Below are 25,698 nucleotides of genomic sequence, written 5' to 3'. Positions count from 1 at the left end.
AGGGAACGAGGCAAATGATGAAGCCTCGGGTTCGGACTCCGATGGAGGTAAAACCCTTCCTACTTCGCGAATGTGGTCTCCCACTTTATTAAAACACAGGCCCAATAGACTAGTCTCGTGCCCACAGGATAGATATCACTTCTATATATGGAGTTGGGTAGATGACTGTGTCCATAAGTTTGATAGTGGGCTCGGGTAATACGACACTATGTATACCACAGACGAGATGTGGAATGGGATAGCTGTGCAGTATGGGACTAATGACTATAGGGACCTTTCGAGGTTATCACTAACTTATAGGGAAGGCCCTCCCCCCGCCTCTTCTGAAGACGGGGGAATTTCATGGTCCCCAAGCTCGATCTCGGGGGAAAGTTCCAGTTAGGTTTTTTCCTTCACCACTCTATATAGTGTTGGAGTAACTTGTATTTCTTTCACTGACTCACTGTGATGACTTGTGCAGGCAACATGGACTCCGACCTTGACGCCCTCATCGACAATGCGGGTGCCAAGAGGAGCAAGCGCCCCAGGGCAAGGGGACTGACAACCAGTCAGCCTGGGAAAAGCTCCAAGAGATCCAGGAAAACGCCTCCTCCTCCCCCGCCGGCTTCGAGCTCTGCTGCTGCGTCGACTGGCCAGACTAACGTCCCCACGACGATACCACCCTCGCAGGCCGTCGTCCCTGTGGTGGCGCCGGCCTCGCAGACTGATATCGCTGCCGTGGTTGAATCCCAACCTCCTGTGGCGGGTCAAATGCCTTCTACCCAGCTCGTCAAAAGACCTTCTGCTTCCCGAGCCCAGAAGCTAACTATTTCCACCCATATGGATTCGTATGTGGTGGATAATGCTGCCGGTCCTCACGGGTCTACGCTGATCTCGGATGTAATGTCCCGGATTGGCCAGAGCTACGGCAATTTTGAGGCTCCTCAGTGGCAGTGTCTAACTGGCACTCGGGACCGCACTGTCCTGTACGAGAAGAGTATCGAGCACACTGCCGCGGTAAGTATCCTATATATTCCCTTTGCTTACATTCATGCTGTCTCGAGGCTAATGATGGTTTCTTCCTTTTTTCAGGCTCTTGCTTTCACTGCCCAGCTTAATTACGAGCTGAACAACGAGGTCCATTCGAGCAGGACCCTCGCCCAAGAGGAGAGGGACCTCCACCTTAAAGCGAATGACGACCTGAAGGCAGTGAATACTAAGCTCGAGGCAGTGGTTAAGGAGCGTGAGGAAATGGCCAAGGAGCTCGGAGAGCTGAAAAACGAACTCGAGGAGCAGAAGAAAGACAACATCCAGCTTCGGGAGACCAATAAGAAGCTCGAGGAAGACAAGGCCGTCACCCTCGACCTCATGGAGGATATCAAAACCCGCCTTACTGCTGAGTTCAAAGAAAAGAAGGAAACGGCGGTCGATTCAGCCATGTACCGGATGTGGGCCTATAACGAAGAACTGGACACCAGTTTTTTGGGTCCCCTCGAGGCGTCCTTCCTCGAACGATGGAATGCCCGGCTCGAGAAGGAAGAGGCTGACCAGCTCGAGAAGGATAAAGCTACTCCGAGTACCGTTTCGGAGGGAGCTCAGGAGGATAGTCATGCTATTCGTCCTGAGGGGTCCGGTGCCACTGATGCTGAGAAGGCCAAGGAGACTCCTCTTCTTTGAATCTGACCTCGGGGAGATCAGTTTTCGGGGCTGCGTCCCATTATTTCTGTAATTATTTCAACTTGTGCCCACGGGGCTGATACAATTCCCCTTATTATTCTTTTATATACTTACATTTCTTGGTTCGAAATATTTTGCATATTTTTATAATTGATGGACCGGTTATGTTTATTTATGCATACAAACATAGTTTGGATTTAGGCTCGAAATTCGATGCATTCATGCATAGTTTATTCGATTTATCCGTTTCCAACCTCGTTATTTATCAAGGTCGGACATTACTGTAACCATGAACTGAAAAGTACTTATATGGCATGTAATATGAATGATTTGGTTAATCTTTTTAGTCACTTTTCCTCATCCTTAGTATCTTAGCTCCGAGGTTATGAGTTCGAAACTATTTTAAGATGTTCCAGCCTCGATCTCGACATATTTTGTGGCGGGTTTGGGCTCCCATTCATCATTGATCGATAATTTGGCTGGTTTGTTCCAAACCTGTTATGCTTGCACATCTGGTTAATTCCAAACGTTTTTTGTTTTTGGTAGCTCGGTAATGTCCGAACTATCTAAGCCCGCGTACTTGGTTATTTCCAAATACTTACTGTTTTTTATAATTCGGTTAAGTCCGAACTATCTAAGCTCGCTCGGTTAAGTCCGAACTATCTAAACTCGCGTATTTGGTTATATCCAAATACTTTTTTGTTTTTGATAACTCGGTTAAGTCCGAACTATCTTAGCTCGCGTATTTGGTTGTATCCAAATACTTTTTGTATTATTATTTTTTTTCTTTTTAAGCTAGAGGTATGTATACCAATGTTGCCCCCTTAATATCCTATGAGTGTGACCATAGGTTATTAAATTAAGAGAGATTGCAAAAATAAAAATAAGTTACATGTGAAACAAAGTAGACTCTTTATTTGAAATTCAAAAACAAACTAAGTACAGAAAATCATGGTTACGGGCGACACTTCCTACACTATTGATAATATGGTCTAAGGTGTTCGCCATTCCATGCTCGTGGTATGAGGTTCCCATCTAATCTCGCAAGTTTGTATACGCCAGGGCGGATGACTGATTCTATCTGGTATGGTCCTTCCCAGTTTGGCCCGAGTACTCCTGCTGCTGGATCTCGGGTTGCTAAGAATACTCGTCTCAAAATCAGGTCTCCTACTCCGAACTTTCGACTTCGGACCCTTTTATTGAAATATCTTGTTGTTCGTTGCTGGTAAGCAGCATTTCTCAGCTGAGCCTCCTCCCTTTTTTCTTCGATCAAGTCTAGGGTTTCTTCGAGCTGAGTATGATTGGAACTTTGGTCGTAAATTTGAGTTCGAATTGTCGGAATTTCGACCTCAATGGACAACATTGCCTCGCAGCCGTATGCTAGAGAAAACGGGGTATGCCCAGTTGATGTCCGAGCTGTAGTTCTATATCCCCAAAGGACTTGGGGTAATTCCTCAGGCCATCGTCCCTTTGCTTCTTCCAACTTTTTCTTCAAGGAACTCTTGAGAGTTTTATTTACGGCTTCGACCTGACCGTTCGCCTGAGGGTGAGCCACTGACGAAAAGCTCTTTATTATACCGTTCTTGTTACAAAAGTTGGAAAATAAGTCGCAATCAAACTGGGTTCCGTTGTCAGACACAATCTTTCTTGGCACTCCATATCGGCATACGATGTTCTTTACCACGAAATCCAGGATCTTCTTCGAAGTTATGGTCGCCAATGGTTCAGCCTCCGTCCATTTTGTGAAGTAATCAACCGCGACCACAGCATACTTTACTCCTCCTTTGCCAGTTGGGAGTGAGCCTATGAGGTCGATGCCCCATACCGCAAAAGGCCATGGGGACGTCAACATGGTTAGTTCGAAAGGTGGAGCTCGGGGTATCGTGGCGAATCTCTGGCACTTGTCGCATTTTTTCACGAACTCGAAAGAATCCGTCTTAATGGTTGGCCAGAAATATCCTTGGCGTATAATTTTCTTGGATAGGCTGTGCCCCCCGGTATGATCTCCGCAAAACCCTTCATGAACTTCTCTAACAATCTTCTTTGCCTCGGGGGGAGTCACGCATCTGAGCAATGGCATGGAATACCCTCTTCTGTATAGCCTTCCATCCAGGATGGTGTAACGAGGAAGTTGATACATTAGTTTCCGAGCCTGACTTCGATCTTTGGGAAGAATTCCATTTTCGAGGTATTCAACGATCGGGCTCATCCAGGTCGGTTCTGTCTCGATCATGCACACATCTTCCTTGTCTGACTCAGTAATGCTGGGTGCTGACAAATGTTCTATGGGTACAACATTCAGCTTCTCATTTTCAGTGGAAGTGGCGAGCCGAGCTAAGGCATCTGCATTTGAGTTTTGTTCTCGGGGAACTTGTTCGATTGCATAAAACTCAAAAAACTCCAATGCGTACTTTGCCTTCTCCAGGTAAGCTGCCATTTTTGTGCCACGAGCCTGATATTCTCCCAAAATTTGATTAACTACGAGCTGGGAGTTGCTGTAGCAATGTATAGCTCTGGCCTTGAGTTCCTTTGCTATTCGTAGTCCCGCCAGTAAAGCCTCGTACTCAGCTTCATTATTAGATGCTTTAAAGCCGAACCTTAATGCAGAGTGAAATTTGCTCCCTGCAGGGGTGATCAGAATAACTCCTGCCCCCGCTCCATTTTCATTTGACGACCCGTCGACGTAAAGTTTCCACAGCTCGTGGGCCGTGGTTGTTACTTCGTCGTCGGCTGTACCGGTGCACTCTACTATAAAATCTGCCAACGCTTGTGCCTTAATGGTTGTTCTCGGATGGTAGGTGATCTCGAATTGTCCGAGCTCAACAGCCCACTTAAGGAGTCGACCAGATGCCTCTGGTTTGGACAAGACTTGCCTTAATGGTTGATCTGTCAGTACATGGATAGGATGTGCCTGAAAGTAAGGGCGGAGCTTTCGAGATGAGTGGATCAGACTGAGGGCGAGTTTCTCCATCAGTGGATACCTTGACTCTGCCCCCAGTAATCTTTTACTGATGTAGTAGACGGGTTTCTGTATTCTCTCTTCCTCTCGGACGAGCACCGCGCTTATCGCGTGTTCAGTTGTTGAGAGATATAAGAACAGTACTTCTCCCGTTTCAGGTTTCGATAGGATAGGTGGTTCGGCTAAATGCCTTTTTAGCTCTTGAAAGGCTAGCTCACACTCGTCTGTCCATTCGAACTTTTTACTTCCTTTCAATAAGTTGAAGAACGGGAGACCGCGGTCCGTTGACTTCGAAATGAACCTACCCAGAGCTGCCATCCTGCCAGTCAAGCTTTGAACATCTTTATGCTTCCGAGGTGACGGCATATCAATCAGGGCCTTTATTTTATCGGGATTAGCCTCGATTCCACGAGAGTTGACAATGAAACCCAGAAATTTCCCTGAAGACACCCCAAAAGTGCACTTCTGAGGATTCAACTTCATGTTGTACTTTCTGAGCACGCCAAAGCACTCTTCGAGGTCATCAACATGGTTCTTGTTAAGTTGAGACTTTACGAGCATGTCGTCAACATAAACTTCCATGTTGTTCCCTATTTGCTCTGAGAACATCATGTTTACGAGCCGCTGGTACGTTGCTCCGGCATTCTTGAGTCCGAATGGCATGACATTGTAGCAGTAGAGCCCTTTATCCGTAATGAAGCTTGTATGCTCTTGGTCGGGGGCATGCATGGGAATCTGGTTATATCCAGAATAGGCATCCATGAATGACATCAGACCATGCCCCGCCGTGGCATCCACGAGCTGATCAATTCTCGGTAGGGGAAAACAGTCTTTCGGGCAGGCCTTGTTGAGGTCTGAGTAGTCAATGCACGTCCTCCATGTCCCATTGGGTTTCGGGACCAACACTGGATTGGCCACCCAATCAGGGTAAAAAGCGTCCCTTATAAAATTATTTGCTTTCAGCCTGTCCACCTCCTCCTTTAGTGCTTTCTTTCTGTCTTCATCCAGCTGCCTTCGCTTTTGCTGCTTCGGAGGAAAGCTTTTGTCTATATTCAATGCGTGGCTCGCTATATTAGGGCTTATTCCCACCATGTCAGAGTGGGACCACGCGAAGACATCCTGGTTTTTCTTCAGAAAGCAAATTAATTGCTATTTTGATTCGTCTAGGAGGTGTTTCCCGACCTTCACCTTTTTCGAGGGACTAGATTCATCGAGCTGAACCTCTTCGAGCTCCTCCAAAGGTTGGAGGTCAATCTTCTCTTCAATCCTTGGATCGATCTCCTCGTCAATTTTTAGAACTGTCCCGTCTTTATACTGTATGACAACAAGTGCTTGCGCGCTTGTTTGTTTCTTTCCCCTTAAGGAAATGCTGTAGCACTCCCTTCCTGCCAGTTGATCTCCTTTCAATGTTCCGACCTCGCTTGGAGTTGGGAACTTAAGGGCTAGATGCCTCACAGATGAAACTGCCCCCAGCCCGACCAGGGCGGGTCTCCCGAGCAATACATTGTAGGCAGATGGTAACTCTACTACCACGAACTCCATCATCTTGGTCACCGAGACTGGATAGTCTCCCAAGGTCACAGGGAGTTCAATGGACCCCATACAGGCGGTTCCTTCTCCAGGAAAGCCGTACAAAGTAGTTGCACAAGCCTTCAGGTCGCGAAGGGAGAGCCCCATTTTCTCTAGGGTTGCTTTATAAAGAATGTTAACTGAGCTCCCATTGTCTATGAGAACTCGGCGCACTCTTTTGTTGGCAAGCTGTAGGGTGATGACGAGTGGATCATGATGAGGGAACTGGACGTGAGAGGCATCCTCCTCGGTGAAGGTTATAGGCTGAGTCTCAACCCTTTGGCTTTTTGGTGCCCTTGGTTCGGGTTCATATGGAGACCCATCCCCTGTCTTCAGCTCATTCACATATCGTTTTTGAGCATTTCTGCCCCCTCCTGCGAGATGAGGACCTCCCGAGATGGTTATTACGTCCTCTCCATCTATCGGTGGAGGCCTATCCTCATCCCGAGATCGGGAGTTATTATTCTGTGTTGCCGGAAGTGCGGCTACTCTCTGGCTGGCAGTAGCCTGTCCAGTATTCTGGTTTTTGACATACTGCCGGAAATAACCTCTCGAGATCAATCCTTCGATCTCGTCCTTCAGCTGTCGGCACTCATCAGTTGTGTGGCCGGTGTCCCTATGAAATCGACAATACTTGCTGGAGTCCCTCTTGGACTTTTGATTCCTCATAGGATCCGGTCGCCTGAAGGGGACCTGGTTTTCATTAGCCAGGTATATGTTTTCCCGGGACTCGTTGAGCTCGGTATGCACTTTATATACGGAGAAATATCTTTCTCCTTTTTTCTTCTTTCCTCCATCAGCCTCGGGATTATTTCCCTCGTTTTTTTTTCTCTTGGAAGGATTCTCCGAGGCAGGCTGTGTAACTAGAGGGTCAACCGAGGTTGAGGCGGAGTTAATGTTTATCGTTGTAGTTTCGGTCTGCGAGGTCGCTTTGAGTGTTGACCTCGCTTCCTCTACATTAACAACTTTCTGCGCCCGTCTGTTAAACTCGGTTATCGACCTCACCGGTTTCCCTTGTATGTCATCCCAAAGTGCACTCCCGGGTAAAACACCAGCTCGGATGGCCATCAAGTGCCCGCTGTCATCCACGTCACGAGCTCGGGCGACCTCTAGATTAAATCTTGTCAGGTAGCTCTTTAGTGTTTCGCCTGGTTGTTGTCGGACGTTAGTCAAAGTGGATGCTTCGGGTCTGACTCCCACCATAGCCCGGAACTGCTTCTTGAAGTCTCTAGAAAATTGATCCCACGAAGTTATAGAATGTCTCTTGTACTTCTCGAACCAACTCTTGGCAGGCCCGGCCAATGATGTTGGAAACAACATACATCTGAGCTCGTAACCTACGTTACTAGCTCTCATAATAGTGTTGAATGTACTCAGATGGCTGCATGGGTCGGTTTTTCCCTCAAACGCTGGGACGTGAGGAATCCGGAACCCTTGGGGGAACTGAGTGTTAGAAATATTGGGAGCAAACGGCTCGAGCTCCTCATCAGAGTCCTCATATCGACCGTTTCCTCGCTCATTCTTCAAAAGCCTAAAGGCTTTTTCGAGCTGATCGATCCTTTCTTGTACTGGGTCCTTAGGCGATGTTTGGAATTGATAGTCATTAATCGCGATCCCAGGCTCGCGTCTCCGTGAGGGATCTCTACGCCCATTCAGATGATTTCTAAGATCCGGGTTTGTCTGATCTCCCTTTCCCCTGCTCTGATTCAGGTGATTGCGCAGGTCGGGATGGCTCTTGTGATTCCCAGTATTTTTACGACCCCGGTCGTGTTTACTGACAGACCTTGTTTCTCCGGACTCATCGCTAGTGGAACTCATCGATCGGTCATTTCGTGGTGGATCCTTTCTACGTCGCCTCGTCACTGCAGTACGAGATCGGGACGTCTGACTTCTCTCGGATGGCGCGCCTTTCCGCCCCTGGAACGTCTCCCAGTTTCCTTGTCTCTCCCCTGTACGCCCTTGATCCTGATCTCGACCAGGTTGAGCGTTCCTGCGGGGAGGTGAAGGATATCTTACGGGAGACGGAGGAAACCGTATAGGTGACGGTGGTTGCCGTCCTTGCCTCGGCCTGGAAGGTCCAGAATTTGCCCGAGATGGGCCAGTTGCGTTTGGTGCGCTACCAGGAACCTGAGTCCGAGCCTCGACAGGAGCTTGGTTGTTCTCAGTTCCTGCAGGCACTTCCACGGGTGGATTAGGTGGGACCCGAGCTCGGGTACTCCTCTGAGGCCTAGAAGGAGCAGATGGCTCTGTTGGTGCTGGAGGCTGAGCTGGCCTCCTTGTGTTAGCATTTTTTCGTGGACGTCCACGGGGCTTCCGGGGAGGAATGTGCACGTCCCTTGGAGGAGGGGCTCGGTCTTCGCGCGGAGGTGGGGGCTGAGCCACCTGCGCCTCCGCGGCTATCCTAGTCAACTCCTCGTTACGTTTGTTGGCATTTGCCAGCAGTTGTTTCAGCTGCCGATTCTCCAATTCTACAATAGGGACATAACGCTCAGGGTTATAGTACATGTCCTCATCCCTTGGTTGCGGAGGTGGTCCCCGGGAATCAGAGGACCCACTCCTTTCATCAGCGTCCGGGTTCTCCATTGGCTGTTTTCCAGGACGCCTTGGGTAATTTTCTTCAGGAGTGTTCTGATTGTTTGTAGTCATGAATCTCTCAGGGATGGATGCTTGAGGCTCTCAATGAAAGCACCAAACTGTTGACGCCGTTTTTCGCCAACAGATAAAAGAAGAGAGCACGCAAACAATTAAAGACAATGGTTAAAACAATCAAACGAATCAGACACACGGTTTTTACGTGGTTCAGCAGTTAAATCTGCCTAGTCCACGAGTCTCTGTTATTAATCTCGAGATTATCTCTGAACAATTCTTTAGCATGAATTCTCCAGAGTTTTCTCTCAAGAATCAGAAATTCGGTCCTTTACAATGGTGCATGCCTTCTCTATTTATAGAGAAGGATGCAGAATACTATCCCACATATTTTGGGTAGTTACTCTTTTGTGAATAAAATAAATGGCTTTAAATGCCTATAATCAGATATAAAAGGAAACGTCCCTGAAGACCAGGAAACGCATAACTGACCAAATAATATCCCACGATTCTTGGGGATTTACATTAATAAATGAGGATCATATCCCATATCTACAACACTTGTCGATATTCAAGGTAGTCATTGCGTATCTCCAAGGCTTCACGTCATTGTGTGAGCCGCTGACACTTCCCGAGCTTACATTTCTTTCGAGATGGCATATCGAGCTCGAGATCCCTGCTCCGAAGTTGCTTCTGAAGATGAGGGGCTCACAGAGCTATCCTTCGAGATCGAGATCATTTCGAGGTCACCATACTCGAGATCTGTACCATACTTTGCAGGCTCCGATTTACAATCGTAGAGCATACCCTTAACCCTCACGAGACCATTTAATGCGAACTCAGCTTTCGAGGTCATATTTGCTACGGCTCGAAATCTGGGTATAACACTAATCATATATATATATGCATATAAATAACTTTATATACACTATATTAAGTTTTAAAAAAAATGTATGAAATAAAAAAGCATAAACATTATAAAAATTGATAATATCAAAATAATCGAGATAATAGAGTTATTAATATTAATTATAAAACAACAATGTAGGTAAGAATATTTTTTTAATAAAAAATAATTGAATTTTTAAAAATATTAAATATTTTTAAAAATTCCATGAAAATATTTTTTTTCTCATGTCATGTTTGTTATTGTCATAAATTAAATGTCCAAATATTTTAAAAATGATTCACTATTTTTATTTTGTATTTTTGATATATTTTCAAATAAAAAAGAAACAAAAATAGTATTTAAGGACCTAAATGATACGATTTGAAAAGATTAAGGACATAACTGATACAAAATTAATTTTTTGGACCTAAGTGTTACAAAGTGTAAAGAATGGAAACCGCAGCTGAAAAGACCCTAAAATAAAAAGATGAGAATAAAATAAATAAATGATGAGAAATAATTTATTATTACTTAACATTTGATTTAAACTTAAATTAACTTAAAGTGTACATACATATATTTGAGTTTATGTATGTACTTAAATATATAATAACACTTTAAGTTTAATTAAGTTAAAATCAAATAAAAAATAAAAAAATAATTTTTATTATTTATTTATTTTATTCTCATTTTTTATTATTATTATTTCTTTAAGTTTATATGTTTTTAAAAATAAAGTTTAAGTATATTAATTTATTAAAAGAATTAAAAATAATTTTAATTATAGACAAAATATATAAGTAGGGGTAAAATGATATTTGAAAAAATAATAACATAGTACCATTTAAATATTTATGAAGATTAAGAGGCATATTTGGTATTTTGTATAAAATCAGAGATGAAAATGTTATATTCACAAAAGAAAAAGAAAATAAAAAGAGAAGTGAAGTGAAAGTCAAACAAGAACCTAACACATAGCCCCACTGCCCAACAACCCCATATCATGTTCGATAGAAAGATATTGTTCTTCTTAATTATATGATATATAATTAAGCAGATGAGATGTGGAAGAAGAATAAAGATCTACCATTTCATTCAATATATCATTATCCAATTTGTGTTTCGATCATCTTTAGTTTAGACTGACATATTCCTACCATATTATGTTTTCTTCTGCTTTTCACTTCCATTTGCTTACTCTAAATAATTTAATAATTTTCTAGACCAACATCCAAGTCAAGCAAAGCATATATAAGAATAAACAATTTTAAAATGGTAACGCCTAACAATTTCTTATGTCATTGCAATATTTCTCACATGTATAAATTATACTAGTTAAAAAAAATCAACACGTTTACTTAATTTTAAAAGTGTAAATATATTTATTCAAATATGTAATTATTTTTATTATATTTTTTAATTATTATATAAATTTTAAATAAATAAAAATATCATAAAAATAAATAAAAGATGTTTAATATAATTTATGACATGAGATAAATGTATTAAAAAAATTAAGGCAAAATATTATCTATAATTTTAGTAAAAATTAGTTCGCTTTTTTTTTTTAAATATATATATAATAGAATGAATTATAATTTTATAATATATATAAATATATATCAATAATTTCTACATATATGACATCTAAATATAACATTGACATAGATATGTATTTACATCACATATGTACATAAATTACAATAATATTTAAAAAGAAATTAATAATAGAAATAAAATAAAAAAAAAAAAAAGTCATAGTGTAGAGTAGTATACATGCATAAACTATTTTGATTAATTAATTATTTTTTTGTTTAAGTTTATATTTATTCTAGTTTTTTAATTTGGCAGCGACAACAAGATATTATATATTATATGTTTAATATAATATTAATATTATACGTGGATTTTAAAATTAAGTTTGTTGGTAGTTGATAGTAGATTATATTATATTATATGTTTAATATGATATTATTCAAATACGTGAAATTTAAATTTAAGTTTAATTCAATTTTATTTAAGTTATAAAAGATATAGTTTTATTATTTTTAAATAATTATTATTGTAAAATATGTAAAAATATCATATTTTAATTTGTTTTTTTATTTATACATTTAATTTTATTTAAGTTTAAGTCAATATCTCAAAAATATCATATTTTAATTTGTTTAATTATTTATTTATTAAATTTTATTTAAGTTTAAGTCATGTTTACAATTTACAGTTAAATATAAGTATATTCTGTTAAATATAAAAACATTCCGTTAAAGTTAGCGAAAAAAATAAAAAACGGTTAAAACCAATAATTTCTGTTATCTACACACTTTTTATATAAAAGAGATATATAATAATATTATTTGTACTCTTATTTTCCCTACAGGTATCTAATTTTAGCGTTTTCGACATATTTATAAATTGAATTTTTTTTATGACAATGTATAATATAGTTACATGGTACTTTTCACAATTTTTTAAGAAATTATAGATAATTTAAGATATCGAAATCAGGATTTAAACAACGTGTTGCAATTGTATTTATTTTGATATTTATACGTACGTACAACAAATTGTTTGAATACTAATTTCGGCATACTAAATTATTCAAAATATCTTAAAAATTTGAAAGATATTTCATATAAAAAAAATCAACTTATCCATGCATCTAAAATACTAAAATACTTACCAAATGAAAAAAATAGCAGTTTCTAACAAAGTATGCCCATATATATATTCTGATATATATATATATATATATTTATATACAACAAATAATCGAAATGATATGCTGACTAACTTCAAATTCAGTGTTTACCATTGCCCCTGCAAATTATAGTGGCATATTAACTTTTGTATTAATTAGTTCTAATAAAGTTGGCTAATTTTTCTTTAAAGATTCCACATTTTTTTTTCTTTTTCTTTTTCTTCTTCTTCTCTTTTTCCTTTTTTGGGACATTTTCTTGTATGTCATCGTTCTTTGTTTTCTGAGATCATTGAGTGATGCTGATATTTATGAGTTGGAATTCATCAAAACTTTCAGTACACCAACTTCCACCAAATAAACAAGTAAAAATTGTTTGAGAAGATATAAAACAATATTGGAATTTTAGTTTTGTATATTCAAGTGATACAAAATTATTGAAGAGTTAATTTCTATCCCTATAGAACTCTTTAAATACATTTTTGGTACCTAGGCCGTGTTTAATCCTTGGCCAAAAATTAGTATTTTTAACCCCTATACAAAATGCCAAGTGTGTTTCTAATATACATCTCAACGATTACGTGTGTAGGAGTCTTAATGGATTACTCAATTACATTATTAGGGGCACTTATTAGAAAAATCACAAATGCTAGTCTTCTCTTTGCTATAAGGACCACATATTTTAGAATCATAAGATTGCATCTTGTTTGGCGCCATCTTAGGCTCCTCTCATATACAAATGATATATAGATAGGTTTGGATGAAAATCTAATAATTACATCCCATATTGTTTGAAAATTTAAATAAAAGTGTTAAAGTTGAAAACTACTAAGGCCAAACATCGTCCTCCTTTTCGACACCCATTGTTTTCCTTGAGTGGGCTATTTAGTACTATAAAGGTTGGTTAATGGCCCAACTACTACATCCTCATTTTGTTTTGCATCAAGTTTAGTTTATGCAAAATCTGTTTTGTAGCAAGTTTCTCCATCTTGGAATTGGCTCTATTATTCGTGATTTTGAAGGATTCCCTCTAGGTTGTTTTGCAAGCAGTTACTTGGCTTTTTATCTTTTAAAGAGACAAAGGCTTCAGCTCTTTCTCACACTTATGCTTGGAGCTTGGTTTCATTATTTTTTTATTTTCTATTTATTTTAGACTGATGTGAAAGTTGTACTTAACTCTGTTCTCTCTTCTCCTAAGGTTGTATCCCAATGCGATTGTATTATTAGGAATACTAAATCATTTTATCTATATTTTTTAGTATATGTTTGGCTTGGGTATATTGCTTATTTGTAATATTGTTGCGCATAATGTATTACATTTGAAAAAATATATAACTACAATTATAAAAGTACACAACCAACAAAATATTAAAGTGTTGTTGTATATTAACTATTTGGTGTTGGTGCGAGTTAAATTTCATCTAATTATGTTAATAAAATGTTAAAAATAAGTTGGAAAGCTCAACCATATAAATAACTATGGTAATCCTCTCCGCACCAGAACTCTTAGTTTTACACACATCCCAAATTTTCTTTCTTTCGTATAATCCCATGAATCCAGGTTCACATTCGTGTTGCCACGTGTCTCCTTCTGCAGCATTTTATATGTGGTCAAAAACAGAGGAGCCAATCCAATCCATGATAACTTGGCAACTTATTAGCATCTAAGGAAATTTTGTTCGAAGATTTGCCAAATAGATTGAGAAATTAGTAAGAGCCACAGCTGGGAATGGGATAGGATAAGACTTGAGAAGAATTTTTAGTTTCCACAAAAAAAGAAATGTTAAGAAAAATATTCCAACAGTTATGTCAACTTCTTGCCACACCCTCCTCATATATAATACATACATTTTTCCTCACATTTATCTCTTTATTTTCCCTCCCTAAACTAAAGATTGAATCTTGCTCACTTATTTATACACAACATATAATTTTCTGATATCCTTTACTTCATCACTCTCCTTCATTGTAAGAAAAAACGTTAGAAAATGGAACAGACTAACCAACGCATTGCAAAGATCTCAGCTCACCTTTACCCTTCAAATTCCCAGGTATGTTTATTTCTATGGATTTATTGAAATATATTTGTCATGTTTATAATGCTTGACATGAGATTTTATGGTGTAACTAGATTATGGAAGATAGTTCTGAGCTGATGAGAGCCAACTGCCGAGCCAAAGGTGGAGCTCCGGGCTTCAAAGTGGCTATTTTGGGTGCTGCTGGAGGCATAGGCCAGCCTCTGGCAATGCTAATGAAAATGAATCCACTTGTTTCAGTTCTTCATCTCTATGATGTTGTTAACGCCCCTGGTGTCACAGCTGATATTAGTCACATGGACACTGGTGCTGTGGTAATAATATCTTTATGCTATTTTCTTCATTTCCCATTGACCCTTTGTTAGAATAGGCCTGAAATTCTCAATTCATCCATAGATACAGGACATTCAAAAGCACCTAAATGAATTTTAACTCGTTCACCTATGTCAAGAACATCAAGAATAACAAGAAATACTATAAGAGCAAAAATATACTTTGATCCATAGATGACAGACAATTGTGGGTTGTAGAGCTTTCTATATAATAAGAATCTCTGTGTGAGAAGAGTCTCTTTTCTTTCTATTGATGAGGATTATAGACAATAGAATGATACGTATGTAGGAGACCACAACATTAAGAGATTATCAGTGATTTTTAATTTTGCCCTTCATAAAATCAGAAATTTACTATCTGATTTTTACATATAATATACCATACTTTATTATATGCTTTAACTCTATTTAGATCACCTTTAAATTGGGTTAAACTATAGCAGAGAAATAATACGTTTAATGTAGTGCACATAAATCATTTTCCAACTCTTTCCTCTTTTTTACTCAAAGTGTCTGGAATTACATTTTAGTAGATGTTAAGTCTAAGAGGACTTTTTTATTTGGGAATTTTAGGTGAGGGGTTTTCTGGGGCAGCCACAGCTTGAGAGTGCTCTTACAGGAATGGACCTTGTAATCATTCCTGCTGGTGTGCCAAGAAAGCCCGGAATGACCAGGGATGATCTTTTCAACATCAATGCTGGAATTGTCAGGACACTTTGTGAAGGAATTGCCAAGAGCTGCCCCAGAGCAATTGTTAACTTGATCAGTAACCCTGTTAATTCAACAGTTCCAATTGCGGCGGAGGTTTTCAAGAAAGCTGGAACATATGATCCAAAGAGACTTCTGGGAGTCACAATGCTTGATGTTGTTAGAGCAAATACTTTTGTTGTAAGAATAACTCAAAAGGGTTCATAAATCAGCTCTCACCTTAGCAATATATACTTAATCTACTATGCTACTTAGTAACATATGATACTTGATTATGTGAGACTTGACCACTGTTCTCATATGCTTAAAACCACTACTTAGACATGCTCTTTAATGGTGTTCATCTTCTGTTTCAATGTTTTTATTGCAGGCAGAAGTTCTGGGACTTGATCCAAGGGAAGTTGATGTGCCTGTTGTTGGAGGTCATGCAGGAGTGACAATCTTGCCACTTCTGTCTCAGGTCTTGTAGAACCTTTTTTATTTTCTTCCCCAATCATTATTTTAAATAATAATGTGTTTTTGGTAAGTGGTCTAACAGATACATATTTTTCTGGGACAGGTCAAGCCTCCCTCTTCCTTCACTCAACAAGAAATAGAATACCTGACCAATCGCATTCAAAATGGTGGAACAGAAGTTGTCGAGGTAATTCCTTAAATATGACTATGATTGATACATGACATTGCAAACCGAGACTGGTTTTTGCTTAAAATATAAAAAACTTTACATTGGTGTTTAACTGATTCTTTTTATTCTTTTGTTGCAGGCAAAAGCTGGGGCTGGCTCTGCAACTCTGTCAATGGTTAGCCATAATTTACTCAAAAATACAACATCATTACAGATTGAGTACAAACTTATTATTGTAATTGAACGTTATATGTTTCTCACAAGTGAAAAACAAAACATTCATAGGCATATGCAGCTGTTAAATTTGCCGATGCATGTCTTAGAGGATTGAGAGGAGATGCCAATGTTGTGGAATGCTCTTTTGTATCTTCTCAGGTAAAGTCTGGTGACATGAGCTGCATTAATTTTTTTTTCTGATAACAAGTTCTGAAATAGTAAAATGTTTTCTTGTTACAGGTGACAGAACTTCCTTTCTTTGCAACCAAGGTTCGGCTAGGCCGTAATGGAGCTGAAGAAGTCTTCCAACTTGGGCCTCTAAACGAGTACGAGAGGTATAAATAAAACAAGTTACTTTCTTTTGTTCAATAATAAAATGATATAATCACATTACAACTGAGCTGGTACTCATCTCTAATCAGGATTGGATTGGAGAAAGCAAAAACGGAGTTAGCAGCAAGCATTCAAAAGGGCGTATCATTTATCAAGAAATAAAATGAAGGCAGACAGAGAGAGTTGTTATGTAATTATTATATCTTATAGTAAGTAGTTTGTATCTGGAACCACCTGATGGAAACGAATCTACTTTGTTATGTGATCATAGCAGATTCCGAAACCAGAAAATTTAGAACTAGTAAGTTGAGACCATATTTCACAATAAATAAAACATAAAAAAGTTCCTTCTTGTTTTCAAAAAATGTATCATTATATTCCCAAGTCTCAATACTCTCAACCACTCACTCATCCGGGTTTTGTACAAGACAAACTTATACTTGGCTTTAATATTTTAGTAGTAACCAACCTCGGGAGGTATAAGTGAAAATGGGACCTTCCATTGCGAAGTCCATAAGTTTTATACAGTATAATTCTATTCTAAACTCTTAAAAGGGGCAGAAACACACTTAATCTTTACACTTCAACCCTGTGACCAGGGAGAAATCACCTTATGATGTACACTGATTTATAATGTGAAGGGATCAGGAGGAGGGTAAATAATAGGAGTCTTTGACATTGTCATGTTTCCTGAAAGCACATTAGGCGCCACAGTGTCTTCCACAACAACGGGTTTAACCGGTACGATTCTCTCCGGCACAACCTTGTCACCATCTACCTTAGCAAGTACCTCAAAATGCATCTTTACTGTCTCAGGCTTTGTTCTCCACTCAGGAAAACCTTCCCACTCAGCACCATCTCCTTCTTTCAACTTCTTCTCTGCCGCAAAGCCAATCTTCAAATAGGTTTGGGATGAAACATCTGCTTTTAGCAACTTAAAGGAGCCTTTTTTGTTAGCTTTAGAACCCAGAACAGAAGCGAGTAGTGTCTCAAAACCAACCACATTCGAGTTGGAGCCATTGATAGAAACAAGAGGCCACAAAGTGGTGAACTGACTTGGACTTAAGAGGGAAGTTGCTTCATCTGGAAGATCAAGAGAGGAAAGGGTCTCAATAGCTTTGGTTTTAGATGGCGAGGACAGCTCTACAAGACCTGGTGCAAGTCGCTTAAGCTTAAGCCTGTTACTTGAAGAGGGTGAGGATGATGATGACGATGGAGATGCGATAGAGGTGGGGCCAACTACGCGGAGTGAGAGCAGTGGAGAGCCTTGAGTACGGGAAGCATGGCGTAGCCATTCAGCCAGGGTAAGTAGACCAGAGGCAAAACCATTGCCTGTTCGATTGAAAGGAAGAGGCAGATCAAGTGGGTGGCGCAAGCTAACCGATCTGGCACCCTTGATCGTAACCACAGCACCATCTGCTAATATAACTTTCTTCAAGACACCAGCATCCACATCATGCTGCAGGTTTGAATCATATCCCAAAAGTCAGCGCCATTATAAATTTCCCAACACAAATCATATCCAGATTCTTATCACTGAAGACAATGTATTTAAATTTCGTAAGAAGCTAAACGACTCGAATCAAAATTTTAATTTCACTATATATAATAAGAATTTAAACGTCAACCATTCAAATGAAAAAATCAACAGTCTTTAGGATATTCTTATGAACTCGTCCATATCTTAGGAATCCAAAATCATCCGGCCAACACTGATTCACAGCAAAAGAATCCCAGTCATATTACGTATTACTACTAAAACCAAAATACTTCATCATATAATTACTCATCAGAAACTAAAAAAAAGCTCAGAATTATATCTTCTACGGCGTTCTGAGATGAAAAAAATCAACAAACTATCATCAAGGTTTTCTTATGATTTCGTCCATATCTCAGAAATCCAAACTCATCCAGGCAACTTGACCCACAACAATTGATATCATACTACATATTACAACTATTACCAAATAGCTCATTAACCATACCAATGATCAGAAACTAGAAAAAGCTCTAAAATTTCATGTATTCGTAATTTGTAACAATCCTTCAGAAATACTTACAGGGAGGGAGATCCTCATATCCTTGGCATCTTGAATCCAAAGCTCCATTGGGCCAGCGAGCTGAAACGGAGCCAAAACAGGAGGTAACCCACTTTCCAATTTACTCTTCTCAACTATCCCGCCCTCAACCCTAAAAATGGGCAAATCAACGTAGTCCCATTTCTTAATATCCTCCAAAAGCTTAAAAGGAAGGACCTTGTTATCAACCTCAAGATCGAACTCGTATGCAACCGAATGCCCTACCCGCGCATCTCTCAAATCAAAACCAGATATCTTCAGGTCCTCCGCTTGAAGCCCCAACCACTTCACCGTCGCATCTTTCAAATCCTAAATATATATATATACATATATATAAATTGAGCTTTAAATTGAAGAAAGAAATAATTTTCAAAAAAGAATTCGAAGAATTACTTACAGAAATAGCTTTTGGGTATAGGGGAGAGAAATCGGGAGAGGAAACCAGAGCCGAAGAAGATAGCGGAGATAGCGAAACGAAGAGAAGCAAAAGCGTTGTGCGGAGGTTAAACGATGCGAGCGCCATTGTTGTTTGATTGGAGATTTCGGTTTTCTGGTTATGCCGGTGTATAATATGGGAATGGGAATGAAAAAGATGGTTTTAGGGAGAAAGAATGTTCTGGATGTGTGGTAGAGGATCTAAGAATGTGATGACGTGGAGAATGAAACCAATGGGAAGAGAGTAAATGATGCGAAGAATTAATTTGATTGGCTGGGATTTGTTGGAGGTTGATGACGTGGATTAAAATGGATTTTCCGTACTGCCTATGCGTCAGCTTTGATTTAGGCGGGGAAAGCGTAACGGTTGGGAATTGCTAATTTCTTAAACGACGTCGTGGCATTGTTTTAATGAGTGAATGCGGGAAAAAAGTTTCAAAAGGACCGAGTACTGGCGTCGCCCGGACTCGAACCGGAGACCTTCAGTGTATTAGACTGACGTGATAACCAACTACACCACGACACCTTTCGTGACAACCAAGTACTTAAATTGAATTTTTCTTCTAAGAGCATCTACAATAATGTAAATATTAATAATTTTATATTATGTTTCATCACCTAATAAAAAATATATAATAAATATTATTTAAAATTAGTAGTAATTAATAATTACAAACACACTATCAATAAAATTATAAAATTTCCTATTTTTTTCAATTTTAATAATAAATTTCATATTTTTTCTTTATTTGACAAGAATCATGAGACTCCATCTAAAAACTAATAGATGATTAGTGGAGTTACACATGTTCTTATTAATGGTACAATATTCTTATCCTTATTCTATGTAGGACACCATAGTCTAATATTATTTTAATAAAAAAAATTAATTTCATTAAAATATATTTTTATATGATTTTGAAAGCTCTTTTACAGTACACTATTCAAACAATAACTAAAAAAAAAACTTATGGTTTTACTTCTCTTTTTCTATTGGCTACAAATAGAAGTAAAAGTTATGTAGAACGGATATATTCAATTTCGGGCTTCCTAAAAATTTGGTTGTCTAAAAATAAAGTTTTTTTTTATTATTGAAAGTACATAAGAAATTTATATAAAAAAAATTATATAAACATTTTTTTTTAAATGATTAAAGAGGTTAATTCTTCTTCTCATTTTTCTTTCTAGCTTTTAATCATAGAATCTTCTCTTTAAGCAGTGAATCTCTTTCATAGTATTCTGAGTTGTGATAGGGTAAAAATATGAGGTGATGAAGGAATAATAAAATGCTTAGGACATGAAGAAAGGTGATTTGCCTAAGAAATTGTTTTCCTTGGTTTGGTAGAAGAATAATAGATTAGTCCACTAAAATATTTTTATTATTCAATTCATTTTCTCCAATACCTTTTATTAACCACAGTGATATAAATGGTTCCAAAAGTCGTTGAAAAGATCACAATCTTGAGTTAGAAAGAGACTTGGACAATACTTAATTCATCAATCATTGTGCTTAAGCAAAATGAAACATTTATAATATGTTCAAATAAGATTTCCAAACATTGATATTGATTTTTTTTGCAAATTTATATAATTTTTTTTTTGAATGAGCTGTGTTTCCAAATCTCATTGGTTGAAATTAACTATTACCTAATGATATTAAGTTGGTGCCAAACTGTGAGCCTCGTGAATCTGTCAACATATTTTGAGATGAGGCCATCTACATAGGACAAAATATTATTAGTAACATTTAATTATATAACAATTAAGAGTAAACTACATTGTACCAATACTATATTACTAAACACATACATAGTTCAATACCATGATTGACTTTGATAATGTGAAAGTAACTGCTGTTTAATATAACATAAAATAAGACAAGTCACATTTTAAGTAGTTTTTTTTTAATATTATTGAGAGCAAGAAATACATAAAACATTACATCATATGAAAAGAGGGGACAGATCAAGTTTTACTCTGAAGCCTCTAAAACATTGGACAAACAATGGCCTAATTCTGTTTACACCAAAAAAAAACCATCTTTTTTCTTTTCTTTTCTTTTCTCCCTTGTCAAACACTTTCCAAGGTAAGAAAAAGTGATGGGAACAAAAGGGTTCGGTTGTATTTTGATTTTACAACATTCCTCAAAAAAGATCAGCCAAGCTGTGAGATTATTCTATATGATGAGCAAGGTGTGAATGGAACATGGTCAAGCTGTTGACCATGCAAAAATAGGAAACTGAAAAGGCTTGCAAAAATGAATAATCTCACAGCAAAACAAAAGCTTGAAATATGGATGGTTTAACACGGTCGAGCACTTCATTTCAGACCTTGAAGACACATAGTTTGAAATAAACTTGGATAGGTTGTATATATAGGTAATTATTCTTTAGTTATGGGTTTCTCTTCATCTTTGTGAAGTTAGAAGCTTTTTCACATGAACAAGCTGAAAGCCAAGCGTAGATTCTTGACTAGATCCTTCATTGTAATGGAGAACTCCATGTTCATCTGTCAAAAGTAATAATGATTGTAGTTCAAAATTTCTATACAATTTAATCGTTTGAAATAATATACTGTTATACATATATATATAATGGATGATAAACACTACCTGAGCTATAATGGTCAAATCAACAGAAGAACTTCCAAATGTCATGCAACTGCTGTTGATAATTGTTAGGTGGTGCTTTTCAATCTCAGCAATTGTTTTCTCCATAACCCCTTTCTTTTTCTCACAGTGAATTCTTATTAGTACATTCTTGTCACAAACTCTTGCTTCAATTTCTGGTAGTGGCTCATCGAATGAGGAACAATTCTCATCTGAAGAATAAGATGAGTTATTATCATTATCGGCAAAGAGTTGGGACTTCTTTACAAAGACTACTGATTCCATGTTTCTCTTTCTCATCTCTTCCTCTAGTGTTTTCACTCTTTCTTGTAACTGCTTCATGTACTTGATAGCATCCCCAAGAACAGAAGCCTTGTCCATCTGTACCAATAACATGAGTTCTCTACCTTAGATTTAAAACTCTGCCAAAAAATGTACCGAATTCTAAACATGCATGAAGTCAAATCTTTAGACACCAGTTGTTACTGAGCTTGAAAAGTTAGACTCCATCCTCGGAGTAGCTCAAGCTAGGTAATAACTGGTGTCCACAAATTTAACTTAAAAGAAGAAATCTTTCACCAACATGTCATAAAAGGAATCCAGTAAAAGTTGTGAACTCATGTTATAAATATGATGTTGATATATCAATAACATGAGCTTACAACTTTAGAATCAAATCTATAAACACTAGTCATTGCTGAGCTTGAAAGTTAGACTCTATTATCGGAGAAACTCAAGCTCAATATTGATCAGTATCGACAGATTTGAACTTTTGTTCTTTTTTTCACCAAAATATGTCATAAGAGAGAATTAGTGAAAGATGATTTCATACCTTCTTTAGTCCAGGAACTATGGCAGATAAAGCTATGAACCTTTGGCTGAGTTTCTCCCTCCTTTTCCTTTCCGCTAGAATATGATCTTTGGTTTGAGAAAGTTTGGTGCTTGTGTTGTTGAACCTCTTATTAGCAACCTGATTAGCCTTGAGTACATAATCAGAAGGCAAAGCACTAGTAGTGTTGATGTTCTTCAAACCATCTACTGCTTCCTCCTTAGGCCTAACATAACCCATTTCGTCTATAACATAGTTATTAGAACCAGCTGCAAAGGAATAAAGGTTGGGAGAAGAAGCAACTTGTTGAGGTGGGTTATTCGAAAAATGACTAATAATCTCGTTTGAGTTCCAACCATTTGGTTTGTGATGTTTCATCATGCCCCGATAATCGATGCCCATGTGAGAATTGTTATCGAAAGAAGAAGCTTTTACAAGGCTGAAGTTTGAGTTTGAATGAGGGTGAGGATGAAGATGATGCAGATTCTCACCAAGTGAGGCTGCTATTGGTAACACCATGCTATTGCTGAACTCATCGAGAGAGTTCATATGCCAATGGCGGTTAATCATATTGGGGTCATTCATTCCCTGAAAAATGTCAAACCCTTCATCTGTCATATAAACTGTAACTTGAGACTGGTTCAAACAAACAAACATTTCAAAATAAAAACTAAGAAAATGGATGAAAATTCTATGTAAAAAAATACAATTAATCAAGCTATATATATCTTACCAGTTCAGATAAACTTTTGACAGAAGTAATATCCATTGAAAAGGCCGAGGGCTACAAAATAGCTTATAGTAAGATTCTTTGTCTCGTTTCAGATAAAAAAAAAAAAAAACTTAAGAAAATTTCCCTTCAAATCTGCATGCAAACAAATACTATCTTGTCTCAGATCAAAATGGAGATAAGTACGTCAACATATATATGTGTGTAAATATATATAAAGAAAATCATACTTATATCAACTATACGAGAGAAAGAACCTTTTTTCTTTCACTTTCATGTATATATGCATGAACTATATATGTATATCCAATTAGATAGTACTTGAAAAATCTTTGAAGGACAAAGAAATTAATGCAGAAGAGTATAGAGATAGAGCTATGTATTGCTTTGCCTTAATTAGAGATCGAACTAACCTTTCAATAGTGACCAAACTTAATTGTTTCTTCTGTAAGGTCCACTTTAAGAGGTAATCAAACTTTTTATGCCATGATCTTGGACTTTTTTATAGCTTTTTTCTACTTAATTTAGCTGTTCCATTTTGAAATATAGATCATATTCTTATTTCCCACTGATGTGAACCTGGCTATCTTCATCAAAGCTTCTTTTAAATATTGGTACTAAAGATAATAAAAAATAAAGCCATTTTTTATACCTTAGTGGGTCGTTTTTAGATCGATGGCAAAATATTCAGTCTAACAAATCATTTTTGTTGTTTTGTGGACTTTTGAGGAGGAGCTTCACCAACTAGCCTTTGAAAATTTTGATTCAAAATGCTTGCAAATGATTTTTTTTTTTTGGGTTTAGAAATGTGGTCCTTCTTAAAGGGTTTCTTTTTGTATTAATCTATTTTCTTATTTCTCTTTAATAATAAAATTAACCTTAGAAAAGTGAGCAAGTTACGTGAAGTAAAATTCATTGGATTATAATGTGAAAGAGCTTGGACCATGTGAAGTAGTATAAGACGTGTCACCACCAGATCATGATTTGTTGGAAAAATAATTAACAAAAGTACTAAAATAATAAAGTTACTAAGATTTCGTTTGGAAGCTTCCTTTGACTTTTTGGGTTATGACCAAATGGGTTAGTGACACGTGTGATGGCCTGTCAAACCGACACATAAATTGGTCGGTTATTATTTTTAATGTAGCTTGGTAGCTCTAATATTATATTAGTAAGGAAATTCACATTCAATACAGAAGCAAATAATATGGCTTCTTGAATTATCCTCTAAACAATATATGGTCAAAGAAATAATGATTCATTCTACGAAGAAAAATCAAAGTAAAATGTGACTCACCAAAACTCCAAACAATTTGTAATTTGGATCTAAATAATTTACACTATACTTTAATCGAAGTAGACTACAGTGAGTAGTAGGTAGGTAAGGGTCCAATTTTCATGGAGATAATGAAAATATATCAAAATGACTCAATGTGAGTGTTTGTGTTCTGTATTTTCTTTCTGGAACCAGCTTTGATTAATGACTTTCCGCACAAAAGGGAACCAATTATATGATAGGTTTTTGGCTAGATTCATTGTGTTGTGTAACGTCAATTAATGTAATATATATATATTTTTATAATTTTAGTACACTAATTATTATTCTATAAATATTTACATAAAGAGCATATTAATATGTGTAAATCCTAAAATTGACATATTTTATAAAAATATCTTTTTTATTAAAAGATCAATTTTTATTTCTCTTTATTGTGATTTTCAGAATTTACTTTCTCTTTCTTGTGATTTGTGGAATATTTACATTCCTTATTTAATTTTATTTTATCACAATTTGATTATAAAGGGAAGTAATATCTTGCAAATATTCAGTACTTACTCAAAGTCATTTTTGGAATATTTGACTTTATATTTTCGTTTTTAAAACTCAGGAAACTGAATCTTTAATGTCATTAATTATTATTTTTATCTTGAGCATGTTTTCAATCCGACACAGGTTTGAGCAGTCCCCACTAAAATCGTATTTTTCGAATCAGCATTTTCTAAAAAAAGACTATTCTTCATCAAATCAAGAATATCTTCAATTATTCTTGCCTTTATTAGGAGATTATTTCTCAGCCTTTATGAGCACGAAAAATGACTCTATAAATAGAGCTCTAAAGACAGTGAGAAAAAGTGAACTCTTAGATGCATAACTTGTGAGTGTATTGTAATATTTGTGAGAGTTCCTTATTTGTATTCAAGATCATAGTATTCAAGTGATCTTGTAGAAATATGAGTGTTTAGTTTTTGTGGTAAGTTTATACTACGTTCATGAGTGAATACACATTGTAATTTGAACACAACTTTTATAAGTCTTCGGGAGAGGATTTTTACAAGCCTTGCGTCGGGAGGATGCAAGCACTTGCTGGCCAATGAAGAGAGTTCAAGTGGTTGAGCGTTTCAATCAAGAT

At 37.3% G+C, this 25,698-nt stretch overlaps 4 protein-coding genes and 1 non-coding gene across 6 annotated transcripts; 2 read left to right on the top strand and 3 right to left on the bottom strand.

The window, feature by feature from the left end:
- Window positions 1-275: 275 nt before the first annotated feature.
- On the top strand, window positions 276-12,078 carry LOC133796156 (uncharacterized). The gene is made up of 4 exons (XM_062233660.1): window positions 276-377; window positions 461-996; window positions 1,072-1,233; window positions 12,040-12,078. Exons 2-4 carry the CDS (start codon window positions 466-468, stop codon window positions 12,076-12,078), a joined length of 732 nt encoding a protein of 243 aa, XP_062089644.1. The 5' UTR covers window positions 276-377; window positions 461-465.
- A 2,140-nt stretch (window positions 12,079-14,218) lies between these two features.
- LOC133788861 (malate dehydrogenase, glyoxysomal) lies at window positions 14,219-16,875 on the top strand. Its single transcript, XM_062226487.1, has 9 exons — window positions 14,219-14,408; window positions 14,489-14,707; window positions 15,299-15,613; window positions 15,804-15,893; window positions 15,993-16,076; window positions 16,198-16,233; window positions 16,344-16,433; window positions 16,515-16,609; window positions 16,697-16,875. Exons 1-9 carry the CDS (start codon window positions 14,346-14,348, stop codon window positions 16,767-16,769), a joined length of 1,065 nt encoding a protein of 354 aa, XP_062082471.1. The 5' UTR covers window positions 14,219-14,345; the 3' UTR covers window positions 16,770-16,875.
- A 49-nt stretch (window positions 16,876-16,924) lies between these two features.
- On the bottom strand, window positions 16,925-19,273 carry LOC133788853 (protein TUNICAMYCIN INDUCED 1). The gene is made up of 3 exons (XM_062226478.1): window positions 19,083-19,273; window positions 18,668-18,994; window positions 16,925-18,066 (listed from the first exon to the last, which is right to left on the bottom strand). Exons 1-3 carry the CDS (start codon window positions 19,206-19,208, stop codon window positions 17,236-17,238), a joined length of 1,284 nt encoding a protein of 427 aa, XP_062082462.1. The 5' UTR covers window positions 19,209-19,273; the 3' UTR covers window positions 16,925-17,235.
- A 299-nt stretch (window positions 19,274-19,572) lies between these two features.
- On the bottom strand, window positions 19,573-19,646 carry TRNAI-AAU (transfer RNA isoleucine (anticodon AAU)). The gene has a single exon. It is a non-coding gene; the product is annotated as a tRNA-Ile (tRNA).
- A 1,343-nt stretch (window positions 19,647-20,989) lies between these two features.
- Window positions 20,990-23,645, bottom strand: LOC133817305 (transcription factor bHLH18-like). 2 transcript variants are annotated; one of them, XM_062249900.1, is made up of 4 exons: window positions 23,291-23,645; window positions 22,561-23,145; window positions 21,732-22,109; window positions 20,990-21,628 (listed from the first exon to the last, which is right to left on the bottom strand). In XM_062249900.1, exons 1-4 carry the CDS (start codon window positions 23,324-23,326, stop codon window positions 21,554-21,556), a joined length of 1,074 nt encoding a protein of 357 aa, XP_062105884.1. In that variant the 5' UTR covers window positions 23,327-23,645; the 3' UTR covers window positions 20,990-21,553. The 2 variants fall into 2 exon arrangements, with proteins under 2 accessions (XP_062105884.1, XP_062105807.1); XM_062249823.1 differs by lacking the exon at window positions 23,291-23,645 and having other exon boundaries at window positions 22,561-23,262.
- Between the last annotated feature and the right edge of the window lie 2,053 nt (window positions 23,646-25,698).

Source organism: Humulus lupulus, chromosome 1, assembly GCF_963169125.1.
Source record: "Humulus lupulus chromosome 1, drHumLupu1.1, whole genome shotgun sequence".
NCBI lineage: Eukaryota > Viridiplantae > Streptophyta > Magnoliopsida > Rosales > Cannabaceae > Humulus > Humulus lupulus.
The sequence above is the reverse complement of the archived record's forward strand: the minus strand, read 5'-3'. Positions and strand labels throughout refer to the sequence as shown.